The sequence below is a fragment of the Martes martes genome (assembly GCF_963455335.1).
Source record: "Martes martes genome assembly, chromosome: 2".
NCBI lineage: Eukaryota > Metazoa > Chordata > Mammalia > Carnivora > Mustelidae > Martes > Martes martes.
In genome coordinates, this window is record NC_137889.1 from 125,125,652 (window position 1) to 125,139,900 (window position 14,249).

The following is a 14,249-nucleotide window of genomic DNA, read 5'->3' on the forward strand; positions in this document are numbered from 1 at the left end:
CCTACGGTACACTGTACTAATTTAAGAGAAAAGATCCTTTGTTTATTGTCTTAAGGAATGTGAAGAAACAATTTTAGTAACTTTGTACATTAGCCTATAGAGTTCAGTAGTGGAAATAGCAACCTGTAAACATTAACATTTGTGAGATCAAAATTCACAAGTGGATAATTTTCTTTTTGTCCTTTAGTTTTTCACAAGAGAAACCATAGCCAAAAAAAGAGTACACGAAATATTTGCTAGATGCAGAAAAATGTAAATCACAAATGAGTAATAAGTCATAGTGTGTGGAAAGTATTGAAAGGCATGACTAATGTTTCCAAAGCTTTAGTTATCTCAGTAAGACACAGTTTGTGAAACAGTCCTGCAGAGAGTGCCTTGGCCTTTAAAAGAAAAAGAAAAAGAAAAAAAAAGGATATCTTTTTTTTTCCCTACAAATCACATATATGCTATAAGCTTTAATTACCAATAGTTTTCAATTTATATATATGCATTACAGATTAAACCACAAATTAAATTTATTCTGTTTTCAAATTTGGAATGCTTCATGGAGGAACAAATACATGAAAGAGTTCAGGCAATTTCCATAGAAACAAAAGCTAAATCCTAAGTAAGATTTTTCTAATAACTCTGTAGGGAAGCTAAACTGTGCCAGATTCCAGGGGAATGCTTGCCTTCATGTTTTAATCCATAAGTAAAGATTAAGGGTCCTTTTATATAGAACATAGGAAAGACACGGGGAAGAATGTTGATATTTTCAAAGAATCTAACTGCTGAGAAATATATAGGAAATAGAGGGGAGAAAAAAAACCCTCAAAATAGTTTGAGTACATTAAGATTGATTATTTTCCTCTTAAGAATTTTAATAGTTTCAAAAATTTTCCAACTCAAAACTGGAAAGCAGTTTTTTAACCCCAGAAATTATTTTGCATTGAATACAGAATAAAGCTCATCTTAAAGCCCATAATAAATAAATAAATAAAGCTCATAATAATCGAGATTTAACTGAAAAATGTATGTTAAATAAATATTTTTCTATAATTCCAAAGCTTAATAGTAACGTGTTCTATTGGGGGACATTTCTTAAATATCACAAAAGAGAAATATACTTACTCAATTCTTCAACTAATTATTAAGCACTTTTATGAGGCCATTACTAAACAATAATATGAGTTAAATGGTTTGTGTTACTTTTTTTTTTCTTTTCACATAGATGGAACTAGACACAGCATTGAGTGACTTGGAGGCTGCAGATTTTGCAGAACTGGTGAGAGAACCAATGGATTTTAGGAAAAGCTCAATGTTGATTTGATATTTTATAAATCAGCCATTGTTCTAAATATTTTTCAAGTGAGCATGTAATAATCTTGAAATATGTAGCATTGGGTCTCTATTTCGACATGAACAGAATCTATTTTGCTTGCCTTAAAATTTTTCACTCAGTTAAAATTATTTGTTCATAAGGTATACATAATGATTAATTGCACTTAGAATCTTTAAGAACTGGGCTTTGAGAGAAAGGACATATATTAATGTTAAAATAAAGTAAATAACTGAATTGTAATACTAAAGTAAGCAAAAACCCTATAGATATAAATTTCAGTTGGGAGTACCAGTATGTTTTTTAATCTTTAAAATACATACATATATAAACATATATATACACATATATGTATGTGTGTGTGTATATATATATATTTCCTAACTCTGTCCAGTAAAAAGGCCTAGAAATAGTGATCATCCCAGTGGTGATGAATGCCATTAGCACCCAGGCTATGGTACGTAAATAATACTTCTTACTAAAAGAAACCAAGACTCCTAAGAGAAATGGCTGATTGCAGATTTGGGGCTGAAAATATACGAGATAAGCCTGGCAACATCTTATTATTTCAGAAATCCAGAAAGCTTTAAAAAATGCTGCTGTGGGGTCCCTGGGTGGCTTGGTCATTAAGCGCCTGCCTTTGGCTCAGTTCATGATCCCAGGGTCCTAGGATCAAGCCCCGCATCAAGCTCCCTGCTGGGCGGGAAGCCTGCTTCTCCCTCTTGCACTCCCCCTGCTTGTGTTCCCTGTCTCACTGTCTCTCTCTCTGTCAAATAAATAAATAAAATCTTTTTAAAAAATATGCTGGAGTTAATAATAGGGTTCAAGTAATTAAGAGACAACTTGAAGAGGCTCCCACTTGAGCATCTGTAAATGTAATAACTGCAGCAGATTGAAACCCATCAGATATGTTGAAGTCCATGAGTTCATAATTGTACTCAAGAAAAAGAAACTTTTTGGTCAACTTTGGAGGATTCATTACTGTGAAAACTGACAACAAAGAGAAAGAAAGAAACATTTATCTGCCCTTCCTATCTGAACTATACCTCAAGGTTACCAAAAAGAGATGAGGGGGCGTTCTCTTTATGGAAGTATTCTATTTAACATACCAAGAAAGGATGACAGAACTGGAATATTACCATATTGCAATCTTCCCAATGAATTAATAGGTCTAAGCAAAGATCATCAGTTTTCTAAAGATTTTGTTTATTCATTTGACGGACAGAGATCACAAGTAGGCAGAGAGGCAGGCAGAGAGAGAGGAAGAGAAGCAGGCTCCCTGCTGAGCAGAGAGCCCAGCGTGGGGTTCGATCCCAGGACCCTAAGATCATGACCTGAGCCGAAGGCAGAGGCTTTAATTCACTGAGTCACCCAGGCGCCCCTACCATCAGTAGTTTTTAACATCATGAAAAGAAAGACAGCCAGGTAGTATGGCTTATGATGGAAGCACACAAATTTTCTATCAAATATACTTGATGAGGTCTTGAGATCTAACTGCCACCATATAGGAAATACTAGGGACAAAGGGACATGTTAAATGATCCTATTTGGGGGAGGGAGATTATAATCATCAAAGTCCAGACTATAAAACACAATAAGACAATTTCTTCAACAAATAAAAGGGAACAGGGAGAAACTGAGAGAGCCTATCAGTTACAAGAGACTTAAGAAACATATCAACCAATTTTAATACATGGGTCCTTACTTGGGTCCTGATTCAAACAGATAAAATTTTTCAAAACTTCTTTGAAACAATCAAGGAAATGTAACATTGATAACTGGATATTAGGTGAGAATAATTCTTTTGATGTGGTAATGGTATTACATATTTTTTTTTCTAAACCCTTCTGTTTTAGAGATATATACTCTGCAGTATTTGTAGGTGAAATCATATAACATCTATTACTGGTTTTGAAATAATTCATCAGGGAGAGGGAAGAAAGAGAGGGATATTGATGAGACAAGATTAGCCATGTGCTGGTCTTGAAGCTGGATGATGGTGGGCACATAAGGCCTAATTATACAATTCTGTTTTTGTATGTGCTGAAATTTTCAGTAAGGAAAGTTCTTTTAACAGGGACCTGGGTGGCTCAGTCAGTTAGCGTCCAACTCTTGATCTCAGCTCAGGTGTTATCTCAGGGTCTTGAGTTCAAGCCCCACATTGGGCTCCATGTGGGGCATGGAGCCTACTTTAAAGAAAAAAGAAAAGTTCTTTTAAAAGTAAATGGTGGGGGCTGGGGCGCCTGGGTGGCTCAGTGGGTTGAGGCCTCTGCCTTCGGCTCAGGTCATGATCCCAGGGTCCTGGGATCGAGCCCCGCATCGGGCTCTCTGCTCTGTGGAGAGCCTGCTTCCTCCTCTCTCTCTGCCTGCCTCCCTGCCTACTTGTGATCTCTCTCTCTGTCAAATAAATAAATAAAATCTTTAAAAAAAAAAAAAAAAAGTAAATGGTGGGGGCAGTGGGGGCCTGGGTGGCTAAGTTGGTTAAGTGACCTGATTTCAGCTCAGGTCGTGATCTTAGGGTGCTGGGATGGAGCCCTACTTTGGGCTCCACTCAGCAGGGATTCTGTTTGAGGATTCTCTCTTTCCCTGTGCCCCTCACCTCCGTTTGTATGCTCACTTGCTCTCTCTCAAATAAATAAATAAATCCTTAAAAAAAAAAAAAGTAAATGGGAAATTAGATGTAGAAGCAGTGAGGGCTGGATCATAAGCTTACTGGTGAAATCTTGATTGCTTCAAAGAGTAGCTTAGTCTTTTTTTTTTTTTTTTTTTTTTTTAATCAGTGGTTTTTTATTTGACAGAAAGAGAGAGTGAGAGAACACAAACAGGGGGAGCAGCAGAGGGAGAAGGAGAAGCAAGCTCCACGAGGCTCCATCCCAGGATGCCAGTATCACGATCTGAGCTGAAGGCAGATCCTTAACCCACTAAGCCACCCAGGTGCCCCAAGAATAGTTTAGTCTTAGCTAAGATCCTGAGCAAATGGAAGCATATTTTGTTTGTAAAAATAATGGAAACTTAAACATGGTGAACTCTTCATAGGTCATAAATCTTTTCACTGATGTAGAATGTTTAGACAGACACTAAGCATTAGGAACAGTTTAAAGTATTAAAAATTCGAGGTTTTAGGAACTTACATCTAATAGGTTTCAATAAAAGTCTAATTCCTGGTTTATGTAACATCACTTTAATGAGCATTGGAACTAACAATATTTTCTGTGGTTAGAAAAAGTTCTATTGGGATTCCTTGGATACAACATCAAGACACAACCTATATAAAGAAAGAAGAAAACTGATAAATTGAGAATGTCAGATGGTACAACTACTTTGGAAAACAGTTTGCAGTTTTTTAATAACCTAAATATACACCTACCATATGATTCAGCCATTCTGTTCTTCTAATTACCCCAGAGAAATGAAAGCCTATGTCAATACGAGACCTATACACAAGCATTCATAACAGCTTCATTTGTGATAGCCAAAAACTGGAAAAAATTCAAGTAACTCAAGTGTCCCTCAGTGTCTTGATAGGCAAATTGTGGTATGGTCATGCAAGGAAATACTACCCAGTGAAAAATTTGGCAAGAGTGTTGATGAAATTGTTATATATCTTGATGTTGATGACACTTAACATAACTATACACATTTGCCAAAATTGGCAGAACAGGGGCACCTGGGTGGCTCAGTTGGTTAAGTGGCCAGCTCTGGGTTTTGGCTCAGGTCATGATCCCAAGGCCCTGAGATCAAGCCCCGCATCGGGCTCCATGCTCATGGTGGAGTCTGCCTGAGGAGTCTCTACCTCGCTCTCTGCCCTTCCCCCACCCCCAACTCTCAATTAAATAAAAAAATCTTTTTTTAAAGCTTGCAGAACAATTCACAATGAATTTTACCTTAAAAAATGAAAATAAGGATCTATTCTAAACTTTTTGTGAAATTAGATTTAAGATTTAATCTTACATCCTAATTTTGTTTTCTTTAGTTTTAAAAATTATTATTAGGGTATAATTTATATTTGGTAAATTCTTCTGTGCCCCTTTATAGTCAGCCCCTCTCCCTACCTACCTCCAGCCCTTGGCAACTACTGATTTGTTTTTGTCCCCATGGGTTTTACCTTTTCTGGAATGCCCTATAAACTGAATTAGATAATAGATAATTTTGAGGGGCCTGACTTAGTTCAGTTAGCGTAGTTCATTTGAGATTCATTCATGCCACTGTATGCATCTATAGTTTAGTCCCTTTTACTCCTGAGTAGTATTCCATTGTATGCATGTTTCACATTGTTTATCCATTTTCCAACTGAGAAATATTTAGGTTTTTTCAGTTTTCTTTAGGTTTCGTTGTTTTGGGGTTTTTTTAGATTATTAAAGTAATACATGCATAATTGGGTAAAATGTAAGCATGGTTATTAAAAACAAATGTCCTCCCTCTTCATCCCCCCCAGATCTATCTCTAATTTAACTTTTCTTACAGTTTGAAACATATTCTTCCATAAGAAACATTCTTTTTTCTATACACATAGGTACACACACACCAGCACATGTGTATACACATACATGTATATCATTGAGGATGCTATTCTTTTTAAAAAATTAGATCATAATGAATATTTTGTTCTGTAGCTTGCAGTCTTTGCTCAACAGTATACCCTAAAACATTTTGTGCCTGCTCATTTAGATCAACCTTATTTTTTTAACAGACCTATGATAGTCTATAGTATGAACATACCTAATTTTGTTAACCATTCTCTGTTGTGGCACTTGACTTTATCTCCAATTTTTGCCTATTACAAATAGTTCTGCTACTAACTTTTTATACAAAAATCTTGATTCTCCTGTTTGAGCATTTCTGTAGATTTTTGGAACTGAAATTACTCAAAGAGTTTGTGTATTTGATAGATATAGATATAGATATATATACCAATCAGTTGTTCCCAAATAGGTTTTATCAAATTATACCTTTAAAAATATTATTTGGTAATATGGGATATTTTAGGTGATATATAGTAGAAGCTTTTTGTCTTGATAGACTTGTTTCAGTCCCTCTTATAGTAACTAATCATATGTTCTATTCTTTGATATCTCTAATCAACAGTATTGTAAAAGATTAAAAAATAAAATTGTTTTCCGTCAAAAATACATGCACATTATCTTTCTTCCTAATACCCTTGTATATTCATTTCTAAAGAAGGCAGTATGAAAAGTTCAGTTACTAAGCAATGTAATTGCCATTTTAACCATTGTAACTTAACTAAGATGTTTTTTATCATGAAAAAAACAGAATATAAATCCACTGTGGTTTTTCTTCCCCAGTCTGAGGATTACTATGACATGAGGCGGCTGTATACAATTTTAGGGTCTTCTCTATTTTACAAGGTAGGTTGAAGCTTGAAATTTTTATAAATGTCCAACTGCTATAGGAACAGACATAAAACAAATTTTCTCAAACTTCTACAAACATGAAAATACATTTCTTCCTTTGAAGGTTGTTACTGTTAGATTAAGGTTTAAAATAAATAAATAAATAAATAAAAATTTAAAAAGCCAAGACGCTGGTACCTACATATTTACAAATACAATAACTATTTCTGATGTAAATGATCTAAAGCAAACTGATCTAACCTGATCTAAAGCATTTGTGGATTTGTAAAGGAGAAACAATACTCAAGGAACCAAATGTGTAAGAGAGAAAAGCAATACTTTAATGATTTCTTTTTGCAGCAGTGAGTGTACTTTTTTTTCTTATTTTCAACATAACCCTGTATCTTTTTAGTAAATCTAACAGTTAGTTGACTTCCATACAGCAAATTAAGCATCAAATGAATTTAAGTATTTTCATATTTCAAGAAGATTTTTAAACACAATTTAAAACCTACCTAAAAAAGAATCTGACGAAACAGAATGGTACACAGTGAAAACTAGGTCTCTCCTCACCTTCCCTCTTGCTTCTCTTCTCCATTTTCCATCCTCAGAATTCAGTTCTTTTCTAATGTTGCCAAACACTCGGGCTTATGCTACTCAGGTGATCTTGTTTTGTGCTAAAGTCTATCTGTTGTAGACTTGACTTTTTATAAATCTTGGATCTCTAATTGACCTCAGGAAAAAAAAATTTATCTTTATTGTGTCTTTATTCCATTTGAAACTGGAATATTTTAAGCCAACTGAAGTACCTATGAAACTCTTAGAAATATGGCATTGTTGCTTTATATCACTAGTTGACTTTTTTTCTTTGTGGTTAAATTCAAGGGTTATTTGATATGCAGTCATTTGCCTAAAGATGATCTTATTGATATTGCTGTATACTGTCGCCACTACTGCCTACTGCCTTTAGCAGCAAAACAAAGAATTGGTCAGTTGGTTATATGGAGAGAGGTGTTTCCTCGACATCACCTCCAACCTTCTACAGACTCAAACACTGAAGTCTTTCAGGAACCTGAAGGGAGATATTTTTTGCTAATTGTTGGCTTGGTAAGTTTACCTTGGTTTCTGTGTGTGTATGTGTGTGTGTGTGTTTTGGGGTTGAGTTTTTTTGGCCATTTACTATCTAAATATATACTCAAACAAAGATAATAATTTAAAATTATGAGCATGTCAGATACCAGTATTCAAGAAAATGTTATTTGTCCCTTATTCCTTTTCTTTTGCATCCCTTTAATGCTTGTGGAGAAATATTAATGAAACCCAGAATAAGATTTTATCAGGTCCTTAAGATCTTTTGTTCATATTTCTATAGTGGTTTTATACTCTTGTTTGTCTTGGGAAATAGAGACATGAAAAGGATATAGAATGAGAATAAACATGGGATTGTAAATAAAAGGACTTCCAATAATTGTGGCTCTTTGAAAGCTACCTTGTGACATGTGCCAAAAAGTAGTAGTTGATGGTATACCAGGAGAAGGCAATATGATTGAAGATTTGTTTTCAAGGACAGTCAAGCAGCACTGAAAATAACTAACAAAGGGAGAGAGGAGTTTTTAAAAATCATATGATTATGCCATATGTTGTTAGTATTCATAAATGTATACATGCATGCTACATATAAACATTTACATATAGCTAAAGCTCTATTAATGTTCTTTTCTTATAGAAGCACTATATGTTATGTGTGCTATTAGAATCTGGAGGCTGTGCATCCAAAGCTATTGGGAATCCTGGACCCGACTGTATTTATGTGGATCAGGTCAAAACAACTCTTAACCAACTGGGAGGAATAGATTGTCGCATCAGTGAACAGCTAACAGCTTCTCCCAGCCCCTGTTTGTCTTGTGCTGACTGGTTCCTTACTGGATCACATGAAAAATTAGATAGTTTAACGACCTCACCTATCCTCAGTAGGCTACCAGGTACTTCCAAGGTAGCAACCTCCCCAACATGCAGAAGAATTCTTTTTGGTGACTATTCCTTAAAGGCACGTAAGCCCAGCCCTTCCCGAAGCAGTGGAGGATCTGACAATGGCTGTGAAGGTGGAGAAGGCATTGGCCTGAGCCCCCACACTACACCGGATGCCGTATGGAAGCAAAGAGAATCTCAGGGCTCTGATGGTTCGGAGGAAAGTGGGGCCTTGCTTAAGGTGTGTGTTCATTCAAGTGTGTACATTATGGGAGCTAAGCTGTCTTGCCAGTTCTTATTTTATTTTTTTTTAAGATTTTATTTATTTATTTGATGGAGAGAGAGAAATCACAAGTAGGCAGGGAGGCAGGCAGAGAGAGAGAAGGGGAAGCAGGCTCCCTGCTGAGCAGAGAGCCCAATGCGGGACTCGATCCCAGGACCCTGAGATCATGACCCGAGCCGAAGGCAGAGGCTTAACCCACCAAGCCACCCAGGCACCCTCCAGTTCTTATTTTAAAAATGCAAGAAAATTTTTAATTTAATGTCGGGATCATTCTTCATTTGAACTACTGGTTGTTTTGGTTACTGTTCGCAAACCAGTGATTTGGAACCAAAAAGAGGAAAAAATATCAAGTAATAAAATAGTAGCATCCAGGACAACTGCTTGACACTACTTACAAGTAGGGAAATTGCTTAATCCTGCTTTCCCTGTTCATCTTCCTTTGGTATTCACAGTGTTAACTGAAAACATCCTAGTTGTGGGGGATTATAGAGGGCTGATCTGACTAAATAACCAATAAAACATTCAGCAGAAACAAAAAGAAAATCAGAAACTTATATATAAGTATATAAATGTAAAAAATACATGTAAGTGTATACGTGTAAATATTTGTGTGTGTATATGTTATTCTACAGGTTTTTATAGGGTTTTTTGTTTTATTTTGTTTTGTTTTTATCTGCATCTGTGAAGGTCTGGTCTCCATAGTCAAGAATTTAAAATGTGATTATAAACTAAAGAGAATGTTCAGTTTTCAGTTTGTTTATTTTTATCATTTTTCCATGTTTTTTCTCCATGAAAATACCATAATGTATCCAAGTGATCATCAAAGTAATCACACTGGGGGATATTATGCTTATTCTAATGATGCTTCTCTTTCAAAACATTTTTGAAACTCTCATTCAGGTTGTTGGAGGCAATGCCAGGCAAGGCATAAAGAAGGAGGAACCTGAGAAGGGGCACAAATAAGATCTGAGATTCTGAGTATCATGGCATAAATAGCCATAGATTCCATCTTCTAATTCCAAACAATGCAGAACTCTTGGGACCTTAGGTAGATGTATTTAGGAAATAAATTCTTACTATATTCATTATCCAGTCAGTGAAATCAGTAGGAAACATAATTTAGGAGGTAGTAGATTTAAAGAACCATAAATAGTTCCTAAAAGAGATTGAATTAATCCCTAGGATTGAGCCATTCAACAAACTTGATTGAACACCTGCTATGTGCCAAGGGCCATGCTAAACAGAGGAGATACAAAGATGGATAAGACACAGCCCATGCCTTTGAGAAGTACAAAGTCTAGAGAAGGAGATAAGTACATATACATATAAAATGTAACAAAACTTGATAATGGCTCTGGTAAGTTTTCAGGAAGAACTATCATGTCCTAAGACATGGTCCCGAGGTCACTGTTAGCAAAGGAAGTACAAGTACAAAGGAGGTACAAGGTACAAAGCAAGAGGTACAAGTTAGCATCAAAAATATTTAAAGGAAACATTGTAAAATAGTAACTAGTTCTCTTAGAAGGATTTTCAGTTTTTACACTATTTCTGCTGTTTGATTCCATTCTTAGATACAAACTGATCTACTTAACTGTTTTTTTCAGGTCACTAAAAAGAAGGTTAGTCTTCCAAATCCATTTCATTTGGGGAACTTGAAAAAGAACCTTTCAGAAAAAGACCTGGAAATATATAACACAATGAAGTAAGAAACTTCCTTATAATATTCTTTTTCACTTAAACATCATGTCTTTAAGAAAATTTTACGGTAAGAAAGTACAAATCCATACCATATAGAGATTTAATTCAAAAATGTAATTATGGTATATCTTACATTATTAAATGTAGTATCTATGCTAATTCACTAATGTTTTTCATTACACGTATAGGGAACATGTACTCCTATTACAAAAGATTAAAAAGAACAGAGTAATGTTTCAAAATGTGAAAGCCCGTTTTATCTCCTTTCCATGGGTAACCTCCCTTTTGGGTTGTCTATTTTTAAATTATTGTATTTACATTTTTAGACCCTAATGGATTCTGTGGTCTGCTCCCCAGATACTCCATAGCCCAGGGTACTCCTGCCCAGTGTTGGCGGTTGGGAGGGTGGTGGGGGGTAATGAGTGTTAACTACACACAGCTGAGTCGCTCCCTGGCCTTGCTCTGTTTGGAAGTTTATTGACTCATCCAAGATTATAGTATCTCCCTGGGAAAAGCCCACATCCAGTGGCTAATAGATAAGTGAATACAAAGACTTGGCCCTTTGCCTAAATTCGAGACAACTCTAAAAGGCCATCCAAGCTTCACAGTTCCAAGTGGACCTGCTGAGACCTTTGTTTTGATTGCAGCTTCTCCTTTGCTCAGTCCTGCTTCCTGCACACTTTCCTCCACAGGTGTTGTTCCCCAAGGTTCTCCCTGATAAACTTGCTTGCTGCATATCTCTCAGAAACTCTCATTTTCGAAAAGAGATGAAACCTCAAACTTACATTAAGTAGGGAATTCTGAAGAAAAAGGAACTGAGTAAGAGGAGCATTTTCAGCAATTTAAATTGCCTATAATTATTAAAATATGAAATGTTACATATTCACTTCTTGTGCAGCTATTAGGTGAAGACAAGCAGATCTGTCAGGATCAATTATATGTAACAAACTCAACTGCACACTTTTATCTGGACAAGCAGACATGTACAAATAAAAATCATACAAAAAATTTCAACACTATGACCTTAATCATTGAAACATCCTATAGTAAGTTCAGATTTATAGATGAGAAAAATTTATAGATGATCTCCTTCCCTGTATGTCCCTGGTCTTAAAAGAGAACCAAGGCCATAAGTCAATAATAAGAAGGAGAAATTATTCTGATCATGCAGCCTAATTAACAGTTTAATAGGAGTAGAACTAACATGGGTGATCAAGGCAGGCTCTAGGCTAAGAGCTGAAATATGCCTTTTCTTTGTCCTGTGCTTGAGACGGGGGGGGGGGGGGGGGGGGGGGGGGACTGGAGGGATTTCTTTTAAATAGATATTAGAATTAGAATGGGGGCAGCTTGAGTGTTTGAGATGCAAATGCAGAATTGCAGTCCATATGCTTCAAGATTGCTAATCAGAAGTTATGGATGAAGAGGAAAAAGGCAAGGTTTAGTGGAGGAAGCTTCAGAGTTAACTAAACTCAGCCACTTAGCTTTGTGACCTCAGTCAAGCCAGGTAATCTGAGATCCCTGAAGATTGATTCCCTCATGGTTAAAATGAGGGTAGTAATACGATTGAACATCTCAAAGGGTCATTATGAGCATTAAGACTAAGGTATGTTATAGCACTTCCCTGGCACAGAGAGGGCACTGAATATATGATAACTATTATTATGTTGTTGTTTCTGTTACTGTTTTTCTTTAGCTCTTCTTACCACTGGTAGAAATAAGCAGTTTATATAGATTCTGCTGGCATGTCTGAGACCTAAATAGGGGAAGAAAAGATGGAAAAGAAGAATAGAGAAATGAAAATAGTAAGAGAACATGGAAGGGAAGGAAGACTCTAATGAGGAATAGTAGAATACAAGTAAATGCCATAGTATTCCAGAATATTAACCCACTTTGCAGTTGGTAATAATAATTTTATTTTTCTTTAGGATCATCAGTTGGACTGTTAGGCTACTAATTTAAATATGTTTATCTTGTTGGAAGGTGTTCTTGTATGTGGTCAACTCTAGGCTGATACCTTATTTATGACTTGTAGGTACCTGAACCAGAAAGGAGCTGACAATTTATTACCAACTATGGAAAAAGAGGGGTTTAGCCAATTTGGGTTGTTGAGCAAAGGAACAATTGTTTGCAATTGGTGTGTATTTATCCTCGCCTCCCATGTGATATTTGCCTCCATTAAGGAATTGATAATAGCCCTAGCCTGTATTCTAGTTAAGGAGAAAATGGGACTTAGATGTTTGGCCTAGTTTTCCTGCCCTGATTACGCTGCCAATATTATACTGTAGATAAAAGCTTGGAGTCTACAACGTTCAAAATGAAGCAATATTTTTTAAGTTTACTTAAATATCTTCTCTCTTTTTTTCTTTTTTTTTTTTTTGTTCTTTTCAAGATTAACATCTGGTCCTGAGAACACACTTTTCCACTATGTTGCCTTAGAAACTATGCAAGGGATCTTTATTACTCCGACCCATGAAGAGGTGGCACAGCTAAGTGGCTCTATCCACCCTCAACTAATAAAGAATTTCCATCAGTGTTGTCTCTCCATTCGTGCAATTTTCCAACAGACATTGGTAGAAGAGGTATAAATATAGTTTTGTCAATTTTGTTTACAGATCTCTAAATATTCTCTCTCAAAGCTCTTTAATCAGTATGTCCAACAATAACAGTTTTTATTTTAATTTTTTTTAAGCAGTCACCCAGTATAATTAGAGTACACAATCTAACTTGAGTGCCAAAAGGATTATACTCACAATGTTTAACTTAAAAGCTTTGTTTCATAATAACTGATTTTGATGTCCTGGCATGCTATTCCAAAAAATGGTGGACCTGTGTTTTTCTATGGCAAAGTAGACTATGGTAGTTTATAATGTAAATTAGCCTCTATATTTATTATCTGTGAGTCAGCCATTGCTCGGACAGTAGTATCTACCAGTTGTTAAGTCTGATAATTCTTTAAGTATTCTGTCAGTAGTATAAGGTGTTTTGTAACATAATAGGGTAAGGTACAGCGATAGACACAATACTGTTGCAAATCTTTTAGCCACTTGATTCATTTCTTGCTTGCTTTTTAATCCAGGATGAAGTTTCATTTAATATTTTACCTCTGCATAAGTAATAATGTTACATGTAATTAAAAAATCAACTAGATTATCTTTTTTTTTTAAATATTTTATTTATTTATTTGACAGACAGAGATCACAAGTAGGCAGAGAGGCAGGCAGAGAGAGAGAGAGGAGGAAGCAGGATCCCCGCGGAGCAGAGAGCCCGATGCGGGACTCGATCCCAGGACCCTGAGATCATGACCTGAGCCGAAGGCAGAGACTTAACCCACTGAGCCACCCAGGCGTCCTCAACTAGATTATCTTAATGGCAGGGAAAAGTATGTGTTGATTTCTTGAAAGGGATAAACATACAATTTACTTGTCAGTGGTCAAACATCGCACAGCCAAAACCAAAAAACAAAACACCCCTCTGAAGATAATTGATATGTATATAGCAATATGTGTATTAGGAATGCTAAAATTGAAAAAAATTTTAAAAAAGAAGAATGCTAAAATTGGGGGCATCTGGGTGGCTGGCTCAGTCAGTTAAGCGTCTGCCTTCAGCTGAGGTCATGACCTCAGGGTCCTAG

At 35.9% G+C, this 14,249-nt stretch overlaps 1 protein-coding gene across 2 annotated transcripts in view; it reads left to right on the plus strand.

Moving 5' to 3' along the window:
* Positions 1–14,249, plus strand: part of INTU (inturned planar cell polarity protein) — a gene marked incomplete at its 5' end in the record, with an annotated part of 89,794 nt that overhangs the window by 67,936 nt on the left and 7,609 nt on the right. For both annotated transcript variants that reach the window (XM_080797595.1, XM_080797594.1), the window contains 6 exons: positions 1,211–1,264; positions 6,622–6,684; positions 7,555–7,776; positions 8,396–8,878; positions 10,525–10,622; positions 13,008–13,197. In XM_080797595.1, the coding sequence (XP_080653721.1) occupies positions 1,211–1,264; positions 6,622–6,684; positions 7,555–7,776; positions 8,396–8,878; positions 10,525–10,622; positions 13,008–13,197 (1,110 nt within the window). The remainder of the gene's footprint in view (positions 1–1,210; positions 1,265–6,621; positions 6,685–7,554; positions 7,777–8,395; positions 8,879–10,524; positions 10,623–13,007; positions 13,198–14,249) is intronic.